Genomic DNA, 13,078 nt, shown 5'->3' with positions numbered 1-13,078 from the left:
ACATTTAATTAAACAAATTGAGAACCAAAATCATTTACAATAATCTTTCTTAGAGCACGGACATTTCTCCGATATTTTAACACCTTTTACCATTTGCTTCATAAATGGATGTATATGATCACTGAAGAATGGTCTGGAAGGAAAACATATTTTAAGGTGAGTATGGACTAGAGTATTTACTTTTAAAAGAACAAAGAGTCGCTCTATGATATGTTCAAATTTACCACCCTTTTACGAACATTACATTACATTCGTAAGAACGTTACATTAGATAGAAATGCTCGAGACAAGAGACGCCAGCAACATCAGTTGCATGAATTGGCCGGCTCTCCCGGTGCAATACCACGACCTCACAGAACACAGTCGTCAAGTGGAAGTAATTCCAAGTACAGTCTGATGAGTGTGGTGATGGAGGACTTATTTTAGTCCTCTTTCCCTTCACACCTATTCTTGTAAGTAAAGGATGGGAAGGGGATGTGGATTTGATGGAGGAGATGCATAGGAAGGTTAAATATTCTCTTTTTGTACGTCTCCTCCTTCGTAGATTGAGTGTAGGCAACGCATCTGCAATTGCGAAAGTCTATGGGCAGCGGTCGCTTCGCCATTTCGGCCAATTCATGTGGCCGCTCGCTCGTTTATAAAAAAGACTAGTGTATATTCATCTTAACAGTATGCAATTCCATTTATTTAAATAAATATAAAAACATATGTACGTTGCCAGTTTGTTGTTTGCCTCCGCAAATTGCACATCAAACGACTTCATTCATTGTCTTATTTAAATATTTATTTCTATTATTATGACCTAGATTAGACGAATACATAAATTGATTTTAAATTTACTTGGAGATAAGTTAATCTTTAAATGTATAATTTCATACAATGTCTGATAACATAGTTTCCTCTTCGCATTATCAAGGTACAGAATCTTGTAGTACACAAGATAATTTATTTGCCGGAACAACATGAGGCCGTCTCGTTTCGCAAACCGGAACACTTTACAAGATAATGCGTTGACTCACGACATTGTCGGAGTTGTGTTGCCATTTTATTAATTCATATTCTCTTAGTAAAAATTATAATATTAAGATGAGTGATGACTGAAATGACGGATAGATCGATCTAGAAGACTAAAAGGGGGCCAGACAATGCAACATTCAATTATCACGCTGGTAAAATCAACAAAATGTATAGGCAATATTTTGCCTATACATTAAAAGTGACAAATAAAGTGCCTATACATACAGTGCCTATACATTGAATAACAGTGACAATAACTACGTCACGAATACGTGACGTAGTTATTGTCACTTTCATACAGTTTTGGCTTTTCGATTAGTGACTTCGTTTATCTAATGTTGCTTTGTCTAGATCCCCTGATTCGCTGTCCCTAATAGCGTCCTGGGCGAGATTTCTATAGCACGCACTCTTTTTTTCTATGTCGTAAGGGTAAAGGGGTTTATCAGAGTTACCTAAGTCTGCATAATTCGAAGACCTGTGAGTTTTACTATTCCTATCTATATATTACATAAATAAATTTTGTATAAGAAATAATTTTCAAAATTGAAGAAAAAAATTGTTGTATTATTAACAAATAAAAAGGCAAATTGTTACGCCATGGCAACCCTAACCTTGTCATTTTCATAGGTCACAAAAGAGGTTTTATTTCCACAACAAGGTAAACAGTTGATCTACTTGCATATTGAGCAAGGCGTGTCTAGTCTATTCTAAGATTAAAAACAATTGTAAATCTATTCCTTGTCTTTATTATTAAATTTAATTGTAACATTGCATAATCTGTTTTACTAATTTTATTGTTTAAAGACAATTAGAGAAAAAATAAAAGCATTTTAATGGGGATTTGCAATTATATTTTTAGAATTATTCTGTTACCATTCATTCATTACTTTGTCAGTCTAGTTTAGTAAAATATCAAAGAAAGGCAGGATTAGGAGCACCCCAAACTGAGGTGCATGTATGCATGTAAAAGAAGCGAGATAGGTGTGTCAGGACGCGCAAAATGGTGTTTCGTGGTCTCTGCCTACCCTTCTGGGTTACAGGCGTGAGTTGTGTTGTTGTTATCTTAAATTTGTTATACATTGTTAAACACCTTTATTTTTTGTGTCTAAGAAGTTTAAACAGTTGAGTTCATCACTAAATTAAGATTTAGAAAGTATGAAAAGGTTAATTTTTACTTCAAATCTATATATATAAAAGAAAGTCGTGTTACACTATTTATAACTCAAGATCGGTCGAACTGATTTAGCTGACAATTGATGGGGGGGTAGCTTAGAACTAGGAGACGGACATAGGAACTTTTTTTTTTATCTTGTGTGCATTTTTTTTATACCGCGCGGACGAAGTCGCGGGTAAAAGCTAGTTACGTATATTGTTAACCAAAAGTTAACAAAAAAATATGTAATAATTATTTTTAACTATGAAACATTATTTCAAAGTTAATTCCATACGTAAACCTTAAACTTTCGACCTTCTTGATACTTATAAGATAAGGGGATCACGTCTGTTGTTTATGATTTCTTATCCTAAATTTGTCTACGAAATAATTTACTTAACCGAAGACTCTGTACACAAGGCAACGTAAATCTTCGAAACTAAAGTATGGTTGCGTCGTAAGTATAACGTTGCGCGCTTCGTAAACGTTGATTCGTCGATGCGAGTCGTCTATTTGATTAGTACAGGCGTAGAGACAGCACATTAACTGTATAGATTTGTTCCGCCATCTTGAAAATCGCAGCAACTGTTCTCACTACAATATTGATAATCAGTTTACGAGCTACTAAAGAACTCGTCTTTGACGACCAAATAAAAAAATTTAGCGATGTCTGTGTACCAATCTTTATAACATTGTATTGTGTAATTTGCTTAGCGACTAAAATTCGTCGAGTTTTGAACATTTACGTTGTTTTGTGTACAAACGGCCCAAGAATTACTAACAAAGTTTCGTGTAATCTGTATAATATATTTATGTCTGTTTCATTATGATATTCTAGCAACTCAGTAAACGACTTGATTGATTTTGAAAGGTGACTTGTCATATGTATGTGTAGGGTTGCCAGGTCGCCAAACCTACTAGCCGGACAGACCAGCCAGTTTGGCCGGACATTTGGGTAGAAAGGTCGGACACCCTATATTATTTAGGATTTTGTCTCAGTATTAATAGGTACACTCTCGTTTGGGAAATGTAAAAAACCTAACAAAAGCCGGAAAACCGTTTATTTTGGCCGGACACGCAAACGAAAAGCCTACCTATGTCCGGCTTTATCCGGACGCCTGGCAACGCTATGTATGTGTATACTTGTCAATTCGTAATCTTGCCCAGAGAGACATTAAAATTTCCCAGAGCTAGGGTTGCCAGATCGCCAAACCTACTAGCCGATCAGACCAGTCAGTTTGGCCAGACATTTGAGTAGAAAGGCCGGACACGACCGTCAGTCGACTCTGGTCGCCGACGCTCAGCCACTCTCGTTTGTGAAATGTAAAAAGCCTAACAAAAGCCGGACAACCCGAACACCGTTTATTTTGTCCGGACACGCAATCAAAAAGCCTACCTATGTCCGGCTTTATCCGAACGCCTGGCAACGCTACACAGAGCTTTACATTTTTCATTAAGATCATGGCTTGATTACTTTGACAGTTTTCTTTGACAATTAGATCTCAAATTAGACTGTCAATTGAAGAAGAGTTTATGCAATATGTTGCAACTCACCGACAGAGCATCTTCTCTATCTCCTCTTCGTATTCTTTAGTCGCGATCGCGTATTTCTTCAACTGATCTAATTCTTCTTGTTTAGCTCGCTCCTATAATACAAGAGATAGAGCAAAACTAAATCACTTGATAAAGAATTTACTATTTAAATGTCAATGCAGTAGAGAACAATTTCGCTTGTACTTTTTAATTTGATTTAATTTTGACAGATAAAAATAGTCAAAAAGGATTGTAATTGCTATGATATATAAATAAACATATATTAAATATATATATATATATATATATATATATATATATATATATATATATATATATTTATATATTTAAAGTCGTAGAAAATGTTACCGTGGATTTCCACTGCCGATACAAATGTAATTGCTTTTTCAGTTTTAGTCAAAGAGAAGGAAAGGGATAATAATACTTTTTTTTGGAATAGTTCTTTTATAATATCTTGGCGGCTCAAGATCCTAGCTCCAAGATACCTAGCATTGTGTACTGCGCAGCGACTCGTACAAAGTTCCGAGCCGACAAGATATTTGACAACCTCTATACATAGTTTGTGGATTATTTTAAAGGAAATTAAGATACCTTTAATATATTATTATATTCAATTTGCTTCACTAAGTTACGTTGATGATCTTTCCTAACTTTAGCGTCCATCTTGTCTCTGTAATCGACCAACTTGTCCAGTTGTTCCCGTAATTGTCTGTGATACTCGTCTTCTTCATCTATTCTCTTCTTTAGAAGCTTCTTCTCTTCTTCTCTTTCTTTTATCTGTTCTATCATACCTTTACGTACTTCCTAAAATTATTGTAATTTATTATATTTTGTTTTTTTAACAATACAATGAATGAATAATCGCAAATGTGTATACGGGGTTAAGACTGTAAATATAATAGGCAACCTACGGCAAAGACTGGCAATACCACTACCACACAGAACTGGAGACACGGTCACATTCCTACCCCTTTCTTATAAGGAAGCGATGGAAAGTGGATTTGGCAGGGGGGATATTTAGGTTTCTCTTTTGGCAATTATTTAACTTATGACATGTTTATTGTATCAGGTGTTTTCCGTTGGATCTACCGATCAATCGGCCTAATTATATTTTTTCCCATTGGGCCGATGAATTCCATGAATTCAATCGGTCCAACGGAAAACGCCCGCAGTAGTCGCTCTCATATCTGATATCTTGTAGTTAAAAGCATAATCTTACTAATATTATAAATGCGAATGTTTAGATGGATGGATATTTGTTTGAAGGTAACTCCGGAACTGCTTAACGAAGGATCTTGTTGAAATTTAGCACAGAAGTTTTTTTAACGTTTTTTTAATTCCTCGCGGACGGAGTCACGGGCGACAGTTAGTGTTATATGTCCTTCATGTTTATATATGAATTAGCATATTAGGAGTACCCTTGTGGTCTCCTTTGCCCATTTGAGATATCTGCAGCTGATTTCATCTTTTTTCCTTTGTGTTTGTTGCGCGTCCTCTTTCCTAATGATGTCATCTTCTATATCCATGTCGACGAACTTTTTCTTCATTTCTAGAAGCCTTCTATTACATTCGTCGAGTTCACGCTAAAGTATACCGAGAAAATTTAGGTAAACTATAAAAATAAGCTGTTTTTTTATAGAAAGTGGTTGCTGTAGGAAGAATTGCGCCTAAAATTTAAATAACGATAATTCGAAAAAGAAATCGAAGGTATTCGCAAATTAAAACAATGTACTTTTCTTAAATTGAATACAGTCAAACCAAACATAGAGATTTCTCTCTAATCCGAGTTTCTCGCTTACGGCGGTTGTCCGTCAAGTCCGGACAATGATTCTCGCTTTTAGAATTCAGTCATTTCTCGGTAATTTAGGTTTGACTATATTTGTTAACTGTTACTAAGTACCTAGATATGTATTAACCTTTACAATATTGAGCTCAAAAACTATACAAATCTTACTAATATTATAAATAGGAATTTTTAGATGGATGGAATGAATGTTTGTTGGATTATATCTCCAGAACTGCTGCATGGATCTCACTGAAATTTGGCTTAGATGTAAAACATAGTCTGAAAGAAGATATAGGCTAATTAAGTTTTTTTTAATTGCGCGCGGACAGAGTCGCGTGCAACAGCTAGTAAATTGTTGCATCTAAAGTCTTGTATTTAAATTTAAAATTGAAAATAACAATAACAAAACTCACCTCTTTTCTCCTTCTCAATTCGATCATGGCCATGTCATTAGCCAGGCCTTGGGAAGCGAGAGAGTTCCAAGCATCGGACACCATTTTCTCTTCTTCTCTCTCTCTCGCCAACCTCTCCTGGTTTAATTTTAAGAACCTTTTACTATCTTCTGCTATTTCTCTTGCTTTGTCACGGCGAGCTTGTTCCGCTGAAAAATTACTAATATTTCAGTAATAAAAATAAATTGAATAGTCTATACTAATCTATATATATAAAATAAAGTCGTGTTAGTTACACTATTTATAACTCAAGATCGGTCGAACTGATTTAGCTGAAAATTGATGGGGAGGTAGCTTAGAACTAGGAGACGGACATAGGAATTTTTTTATCTTGTGTGCATTTTTATTATTCCGCGCGGACGGAGTCGCGGGTAAAAGCTAGTATTATATAGAGGACAGATTTGATTGTATTGAAGAGGCTCTGAAACTAATGAAAATTCTCTCACTGTTGGGAAGCTACACGTTTACGTATATTTATTACGATCATCAAAAATATCCATATACGTGTTTTCATTATCAATGATCTAAGTTTATAATGCAAGAAGAAGAACTAGTAAAGAGTTTTTACAAGTTATATAAGGAAGATAAGACTACTAACCGTCTTCTTCTTTCTTATTTTCCGCGTCCCATATGGCCTTGAAGCGCAAGGTCTCTTGTCGCAGCATTTCTTTCTCATTCTCCCTCTGTCTGCGTCTCTGTTCCAATTGGTAGTCGGAGTACTGCTTACACTCCACGTCTCTTCTATATCTCTCTATTGCGTCGTATTCCATACGAGCCGCCTAGTGGAAATAGTAAGTGACCATTGCATAGACATCGCAGTTGCAGATGCGTTGCCTGCTTTTAATCAACGGAGGGGATGCATAAAAATATTTCTCCTTTCTATGTGACGCATCCGCTCCTCCGTCAAATTCACTTTCCCATTCTTTTCTTATAAGAAAAGGTTGAGAAGGGAAAGTGAATTAAAATTAGGCATTCAGCACGCGGAATGACTTCCATTTGACGCCTGTCTTCTGTGTGGTCGTGATATTGCACAGGGCGAGTCGGCATATTCGTGCAACAGATGTTGCTGACTCTACCACTGTAAAACTACAAGCTTAAAAACAATTTCATGAAAACATAGTATAAATGTGTCTTTTAATAATAAGAGTAGTGTAAGTTCATTGTAGTAAAATTTTTCTAAAATTAGAATACTGAAGAAAACTGTACCTTTATACCCGACTGACTTACTGACTTCATGTAATTTAAACAACTGACCTATAATGACCGAATAAGGTTTCTTTCGATTCGTGTAAACCAGTGTCAGAGGTTCAGTCAGTCGGGTTTACTGTTTTTTGATGTGAAACATCTATAGGCTCACTTGGAAACTGAATTGTTGGCGTGGCGACGCTTGCCGTGGCGAAGGGTCGCCACGCTATACTGAGGTATACATACACACACACATATATATATATATATAATAAAATCGTATATATATATATATATATATATATATATATATATATATACATATATATATATATATATATATATATAATATATATTATATGTATATACTTTCGTGGTTTTTACTAATATACTGTTCGTAAGAAACGGGATTCTTACCACGATTAGGCTGTAACATGGCGAATGCAACTATGCCGAAATATCGGGAGCTCTCCCGTTTCTTACGAACAGTATGTGTTTTTATGTCGTGGTATACTGTTTACAAACCAATGCATCGGCTTCTTTCATTGTAACTTCGTACCACATCTTGTCGAATTCAATCTCTGCCATGCGACGCGCTTGTTTCTCTTTCATCTGATATAATTGTATTTGCTGGGCTTCCATTGCGCGTAACTTGAGGATACACGGCAATACGTGAACGCATTTAGAACTGTTGGGGAATTAATTTCATATCAATATACAGTAGAATCTCGATATTTTGAATGTCAAGGGAAATGGAAAAAATTGACTTGTTGAGTTTTCGACTAAGAGATTCAGGATTTGTAGTTTTTGAAAAAATGTAAAAAATGTTTGACGTCTTACTAGGAATACCCCCCATTCCTAGTAAGACGTCAAACATTTTTTACCAACTTCGACTTAAATAACGTGATTTCTAAAATACGAGTTACCGAGTATATGTACTAAAATGACTGTGAGAAATTTTGTTACGAAGTCTAAATAATTTGTTTCCGAGTATTTAAGGGTTCAGCGGAAGGCAAGGGATTTTTTTCGACTTACTGCGATTCCACTACCACATTATCGATTGCTAAGTAATTTTGGTCAGGTTGGATTTGAGTTATGGTATTTTTAATCTTACTAATATTATAAATGCGAAAGTTTATATAGATGGCTGTTTGTTATAAGGTATCTCCCGAACGGCTACTTATTACAGACGGAGTCGCGTGCGACAACTAGTCATCAATAAAAAACTGCTATAATCGATTTATGGATCGCAACAGTCGAAACTGGTTCTGGCCACTTGGTTGGGTTTGGCCGAGATTTCGTTTGTGCATCACGTTCAACCGTTGACTCATGGTACAGAAACAGCTCGACAGAATACATTAGTCTTTAAAAATATGTGACTGGAATACTTATATTTCATTTGTTTGATCATGTTGAAAGAATCAATAAGGAAAATGAGTCAGACTAAATGAAAAAATATTAGAAGCTTAAATCAGTCTATCATAGGTTCTCAATTCCGTAACAAAATGTTATGTTTTATCAACTCTATTTTTCGTAACGACTATAAGCCTTTCTGAAACATATATTTAAGCTGCGTTAGCATGCTCATAATTTGGCACTGTTTTGTGTAATTTAAAAGTACGTATTTTTATGTGAAAATGAAGGCAAACAAGTAGATAGAGTATTGCCTAACGTTGGTTGATTCCAAGCCATGGTATCGTATGGCTTTAAGGAAGCAATGAGTAATTTTCTTAAATGGCCCTAAGTCGAAATTTTGTACCGAATGCATAACTAACAGCGGCGTATCTTTATATTTCTCGGCGTGCTCCTTCTTCCTCTTCTCCAGTAAGAACCGCAGCCGCTCCTTCTTGTCTTGCCACACTAATTCCGCGCCCGCTTGCGCTTGTGCCACAAACTTACGCGTGTTCTCTTCTTCTTCGTATGCGAATAACTCCTTCAACCTGATCAACGAGGTATGGTGGTCAAAGGGTTAACAATTTGTTAACCTTTAGACCAGTGATTGTTAAACTTATTTCTTTCACCGCCCCCTTTGAAAATCAATTATATTTCAGTGCCCCCTAATTTTTATTCAGCCCTAAAACTTAAAAACCACAATTTCATTACTTTAATTAATTTCAATGCCCCCCATTTTTGGGCCCCTTATCGCCCCCTCCTAGGTTTCAAACGCCCCTAAGGGGGCGTTATCGCCCACTTTGGGAAACACTGCTTTAAACCTTTGAATGGTTAACAGTTTTGTTAACCCTTGGACTGCTAAAAGGAGATATGATTAGTTAATTAAGTTAAGCATTTAAACGTCAATGAAATCCTGTAATAAACCTGTAACATATATTTACATTTACTCTAAGTTAAGTATTTTAGTATTATGTAGAATAGGTTAAATAATACAGGACAACTTTTAAACAGTCTTGGTCAGTTTTAGTTTATTCAGTGCAGTAATTTTACTACGTGGTGTTATGAATTTTGGCAAGATTCGGTGTTACTTCCTCTGATAATATGATAAATAACAGAACCTTTCCTTCTTCACTTCTAAGTCTTTCTGGTACGATGCCAAACAAAGATCAACTCGACGTGCGACATCATTAATAAGTGATCTGTGGAAATTGATTTTATAATGTAAGGCAGATTTATCGAAGGACCAAGTCTTCTTTTCCTAAACATTTTTAACTCCTTTTACTTTGCATTTTTAACACATTTAGTGCTAACTACTTCTTTCGCGTGTTCACTTTAATATGAAAAATTCATAGTGGCATGGAAAGTGTTAACATAACTGCTAGTAGAATTAAATTATCTAAACGCAAATTTCTGGTAAAAGAGTTAATTGATTAATTCGTAAATAAATGAATCAAAAGCGTATCAATACTTGCGATCACATTTCATGAAAAACTCATTGATTGTCTGGTCTTTTTCCTCTTTAGCTTTATTCTCAGCACCCTTACGTTGCTCCTCTTCTAACGCACGAAGTTTGCGCACGAATTTCACGTAGCGGAATGTTGAATTCAAAACGCGTGACGTCTGATACCAAAAAGTTTGAATTAATATCATATAATACAGATAAAATAGTAAACTTAGTACTTTGCTAGAGGTATTTATGCAAAATCTATTTATATCTATCTATATATATAAAAGAAAGTCGTGTTAGTTACACTATTTATAACTCAAGATCGGTAGAACTGATTTAGCTGAAAATTGATGGGGAGGTAGCCTAGAACCAGGAAACGGACATAGGATAATTTTTACCCCGTTTTCTATTTTTTATTCCGCGCGGACGGAGTCGCTGGTAAAAGCTAGTATTATATACATCACAGTTATAAATTTTGTAAATGCGTTTAAATAGAAGGGAACTGAGGAGCAGATCAAGACGTATATAGAACTCAAAAGCGTACAAAGGTAGAGGAAAACAGATGAATGGATTGCGTAGGAGACGCGCAGAAAGAGAAGATATTTCCTTCCTATGCGTCCCCATCACATCCAATTCCCCTTCCATCTTTTCTTTATAAGAAAAGGGTGGGAAGGGAAAGAGGATTAAAATTGAACCTCCGGGACGCACTCATTAGACTGTACACAAAATTACTTCCAGTTGACAACAGTCTTCTGTATGGTCGTGGTATTTCAAGGGGTGAGCCGGACCATTCGTGCAACAGATGTTGTTACTAGCTTTACCACTGTTAAAAATATGCGTAAGGGTGTGAATTCAGATATAACAGCAGATATATATCGAGGGGTGAAATTCTATATGTTTTAAGCGACATTTTTTGCGATATTGAATTATATATATATATATATATATATATATATATATATATATATATATATTCAGAATCAGGATTTTTTTCTGTAAACAAATAGGCTTTCACCCCTCGATATGTATAGGGATATAATTATGATAAAAAACAAGATGGATATAAATAATAAAAAAAAAAACAACTTACATAGTAACATTCCGGTACACCTCTCGGTCCGACGCCATCTTTGGGCACTTTTTGTCTTGGAATATTAACTTCACACATTATAATGTTACATAAATAATAACATAAATTTATAAATATAAAATATTTCTACAAATTGTAAATATTTATTGGTATGTCAGATTAGTTTGATTTTTTTTTCAGATATGTCTTTCTGGGAAAATAAAGTTGACAGTAGTTGTCGATGATTTTTTTTTTATAATCAGACAATTTTAATAAACTATTATTTCGTCCTTTTTCTAGTGAGAACTTTCGCATCACTTCGGTGATTTTGAAACAGTACTATTGTTAAAATAAAAAGAAATCATAATTTCAAAGTTTTTTAATCAACCTTATAAAATAAAAAAAGAGATCCAAAAACATATGAAATGTATCAAAACAACAACTAACCGTGCGTTGTCACTGGTGAAGCACTCATACAATATCATACTAAAAGGAAACAAACATGAATATGTTTTGTAAATTTCATCAATGGAAACCCACAGTAAAATGGTACTGCTTAAGTTCGACTTAAGATCGACACTGGTACTTTTATGTCTGTTTTACATTCCTACTAGGCCGTAGTAGAAAATATCCTATTAGGCTGATAGGCCCTTTATATGTGATCCTAGTGGCATTGAATGTGTTAAAAATATAATTAGAAATAAGAAATGCTTCTTACAGTTTTAATTAAGAACTTTTTGTATCTTTTTTTCTATTGAAATTATACTTGAATATTGTTATCTTTCTATCTTTAAAGGGAACGACAGAAATGACTATATCTTTTTGTACAGTCAGCTGCATAATATTTACTAAGCTTTAATACAAGACACAAGTAATGAAGTTAATTGCCGAAGCATAAGTACAGTCAGCTTCATAAATATTTATAACAATGCTTCAGAAACTTGTATACGACTAATATGTATACATGTTACATGTATTAGTTCGTATTCTTCAAACCGTAAATACATGATATATTTTTTTTTTATATTACAAAGTTGCAAAAGAGCAAGCGGCCACATAAATTCGCCGAAATGGCGAAGCGACTACTGCCCATAGACATTCATAATTGCAGATGTGTTGCCTATCCTCAATCGAAGAAGGAGGAGACACACAAAAAGAGAACATTTACAAAGCGTCAGAAAAATTTTGCATTCGTTAATATCATGTATTCATGGTTTGAATAATACGAACGGATACATGTATACAAATTAGTCGTATACAAGTTTCTGAAGCATTGTTATAAATATTTATGAAGCTGACTGTACTTATGCTTCGTCAATGAAGTTAATTTACTTGTATTTTGTACTTCATATAAAAAAATTTACTCCTTACGATTGTTTTTTTTTAATTGCGAAGAGATTTTAAACTTAAAACTAACAAAACAGGAATATGAAACGGTTAGATTAGTGTGAGATCGAATAACCGTTGATTCATATTCCAAAAAAAAAACTAAAAAAAAAATATAGCATAGGCCAATTGTATACTGAAAGAGCACATCATTTTTAGCCGACTTCAAAAAAGGAGGTTATCAATTCGACTGTTTTTTTTACGTGTGTTATGTTCAAAAACTATACTAAAATTTGTACTACAAAATACACTAAAGTCATGTAACAATCAAATAATCATAATGAATCAACTAATTCCTTTTGCCACACTATTGTATCAATTTTGTTACTTGTGTATGTTTTTTGTGTGGTAATAAATGATTTTTTTTTCTTTCTTATTTGACAAAATACAATTCTAGTGAAAGTATGAAAAAATAATGTGGATTTCCACTGTTGAAACACGTCTATAAAATCATACTGTTATACATTTTTTTTTTTACAAAAATAACAAATATGCGAATCCGCAGTGGACACTCACGGTAACAGAAAAAAACACAAGTAGAAAAAAATCAACATTGAATAAATCTTGTACAAAAAAAATAATATCCGTAATCCTAATTATATTTAAGTTTATAACAAATACTTAATTTGTACTTTCC

At 34.3% G+C, this 13,078-nt stretch overlaps 1 protein-coding gene across 1 annotated transcript; it reads right to left on the bottom strand.

The window, feature by feature from the left end:
• Positions 1-30: 30 nt before the first annotated feature.
• LOC106721081 (cilia- and flagella-associated protein 53) lies at positions 31-11,159 on the bottom strand. The gene is made up of 11 exons (XM_045684286.1): positions 11,077-11,159; positions 10,008-10,159; positions 9,658-9,738; positions 8,923-9,087; positions 7,673-7,835; positions 6,561-6,741; positions 5,924-6,111; positions 5,143-5,307; positions 4,316-4,528; positions 3,725-3,816; positions 31-133 (listed from the first exon to the last, which is right to left on the bottom strand). Exons 1-11 carry the CDS (start codon positions 11,152-11,154, stop codon positions 31-33), a joined length of 1,581 nt encoding a protein of 526 aa, XP_045540242.1. The 5' UTR covers positions 11,155-11,159.
• Between the last annotated feature and the right edge of the window lie 1,919 nt (positions 11,160-13,078).

Source organism: Papilio machaon, chromosome 25 (genome assembly GCF_912999745.1).
Source record: "Papilio machaon chromosome 25, ilPapMach1.1, whole genome shotgun sequence".
Classification (NCBI taxonomy): domain Eukaryota; kingdom Metazoa; phylum Arthropoda; class Insecta; order Lepidoptera; family Papilionidae; genus Papilio; species Papilio machaon.
Note: the sequence above shows the minus strand (reverse complement) of the source record. Positions and strands in the feature narration are given on the sequence as shown.

Bases quoted from the DNA above. Each gene is read 5' to 3' on its own strand.
- LOC106721081 (XM_045684286.1), bottom strand. From the start codon at position 11,154: ATGTGTGAAGTTAATATTCCAAGACAAAAAGTGCCCAAAGATGGCGTC. The intron at 9,739-10,007 runs GTATTGATACGC...CAATTTCCACAG, and splicing joins TTCATGAAATGTGATCGCAA to ATCACTTATTAATGATGTCG. The intron at 6,112-6,560 runs GTTAGTAGTCTT...GTAATTTTTCAG, and splicing joins AAATAAGAAAGAAGAAGACG to CGGAACAAGCTCGCCGTGAC.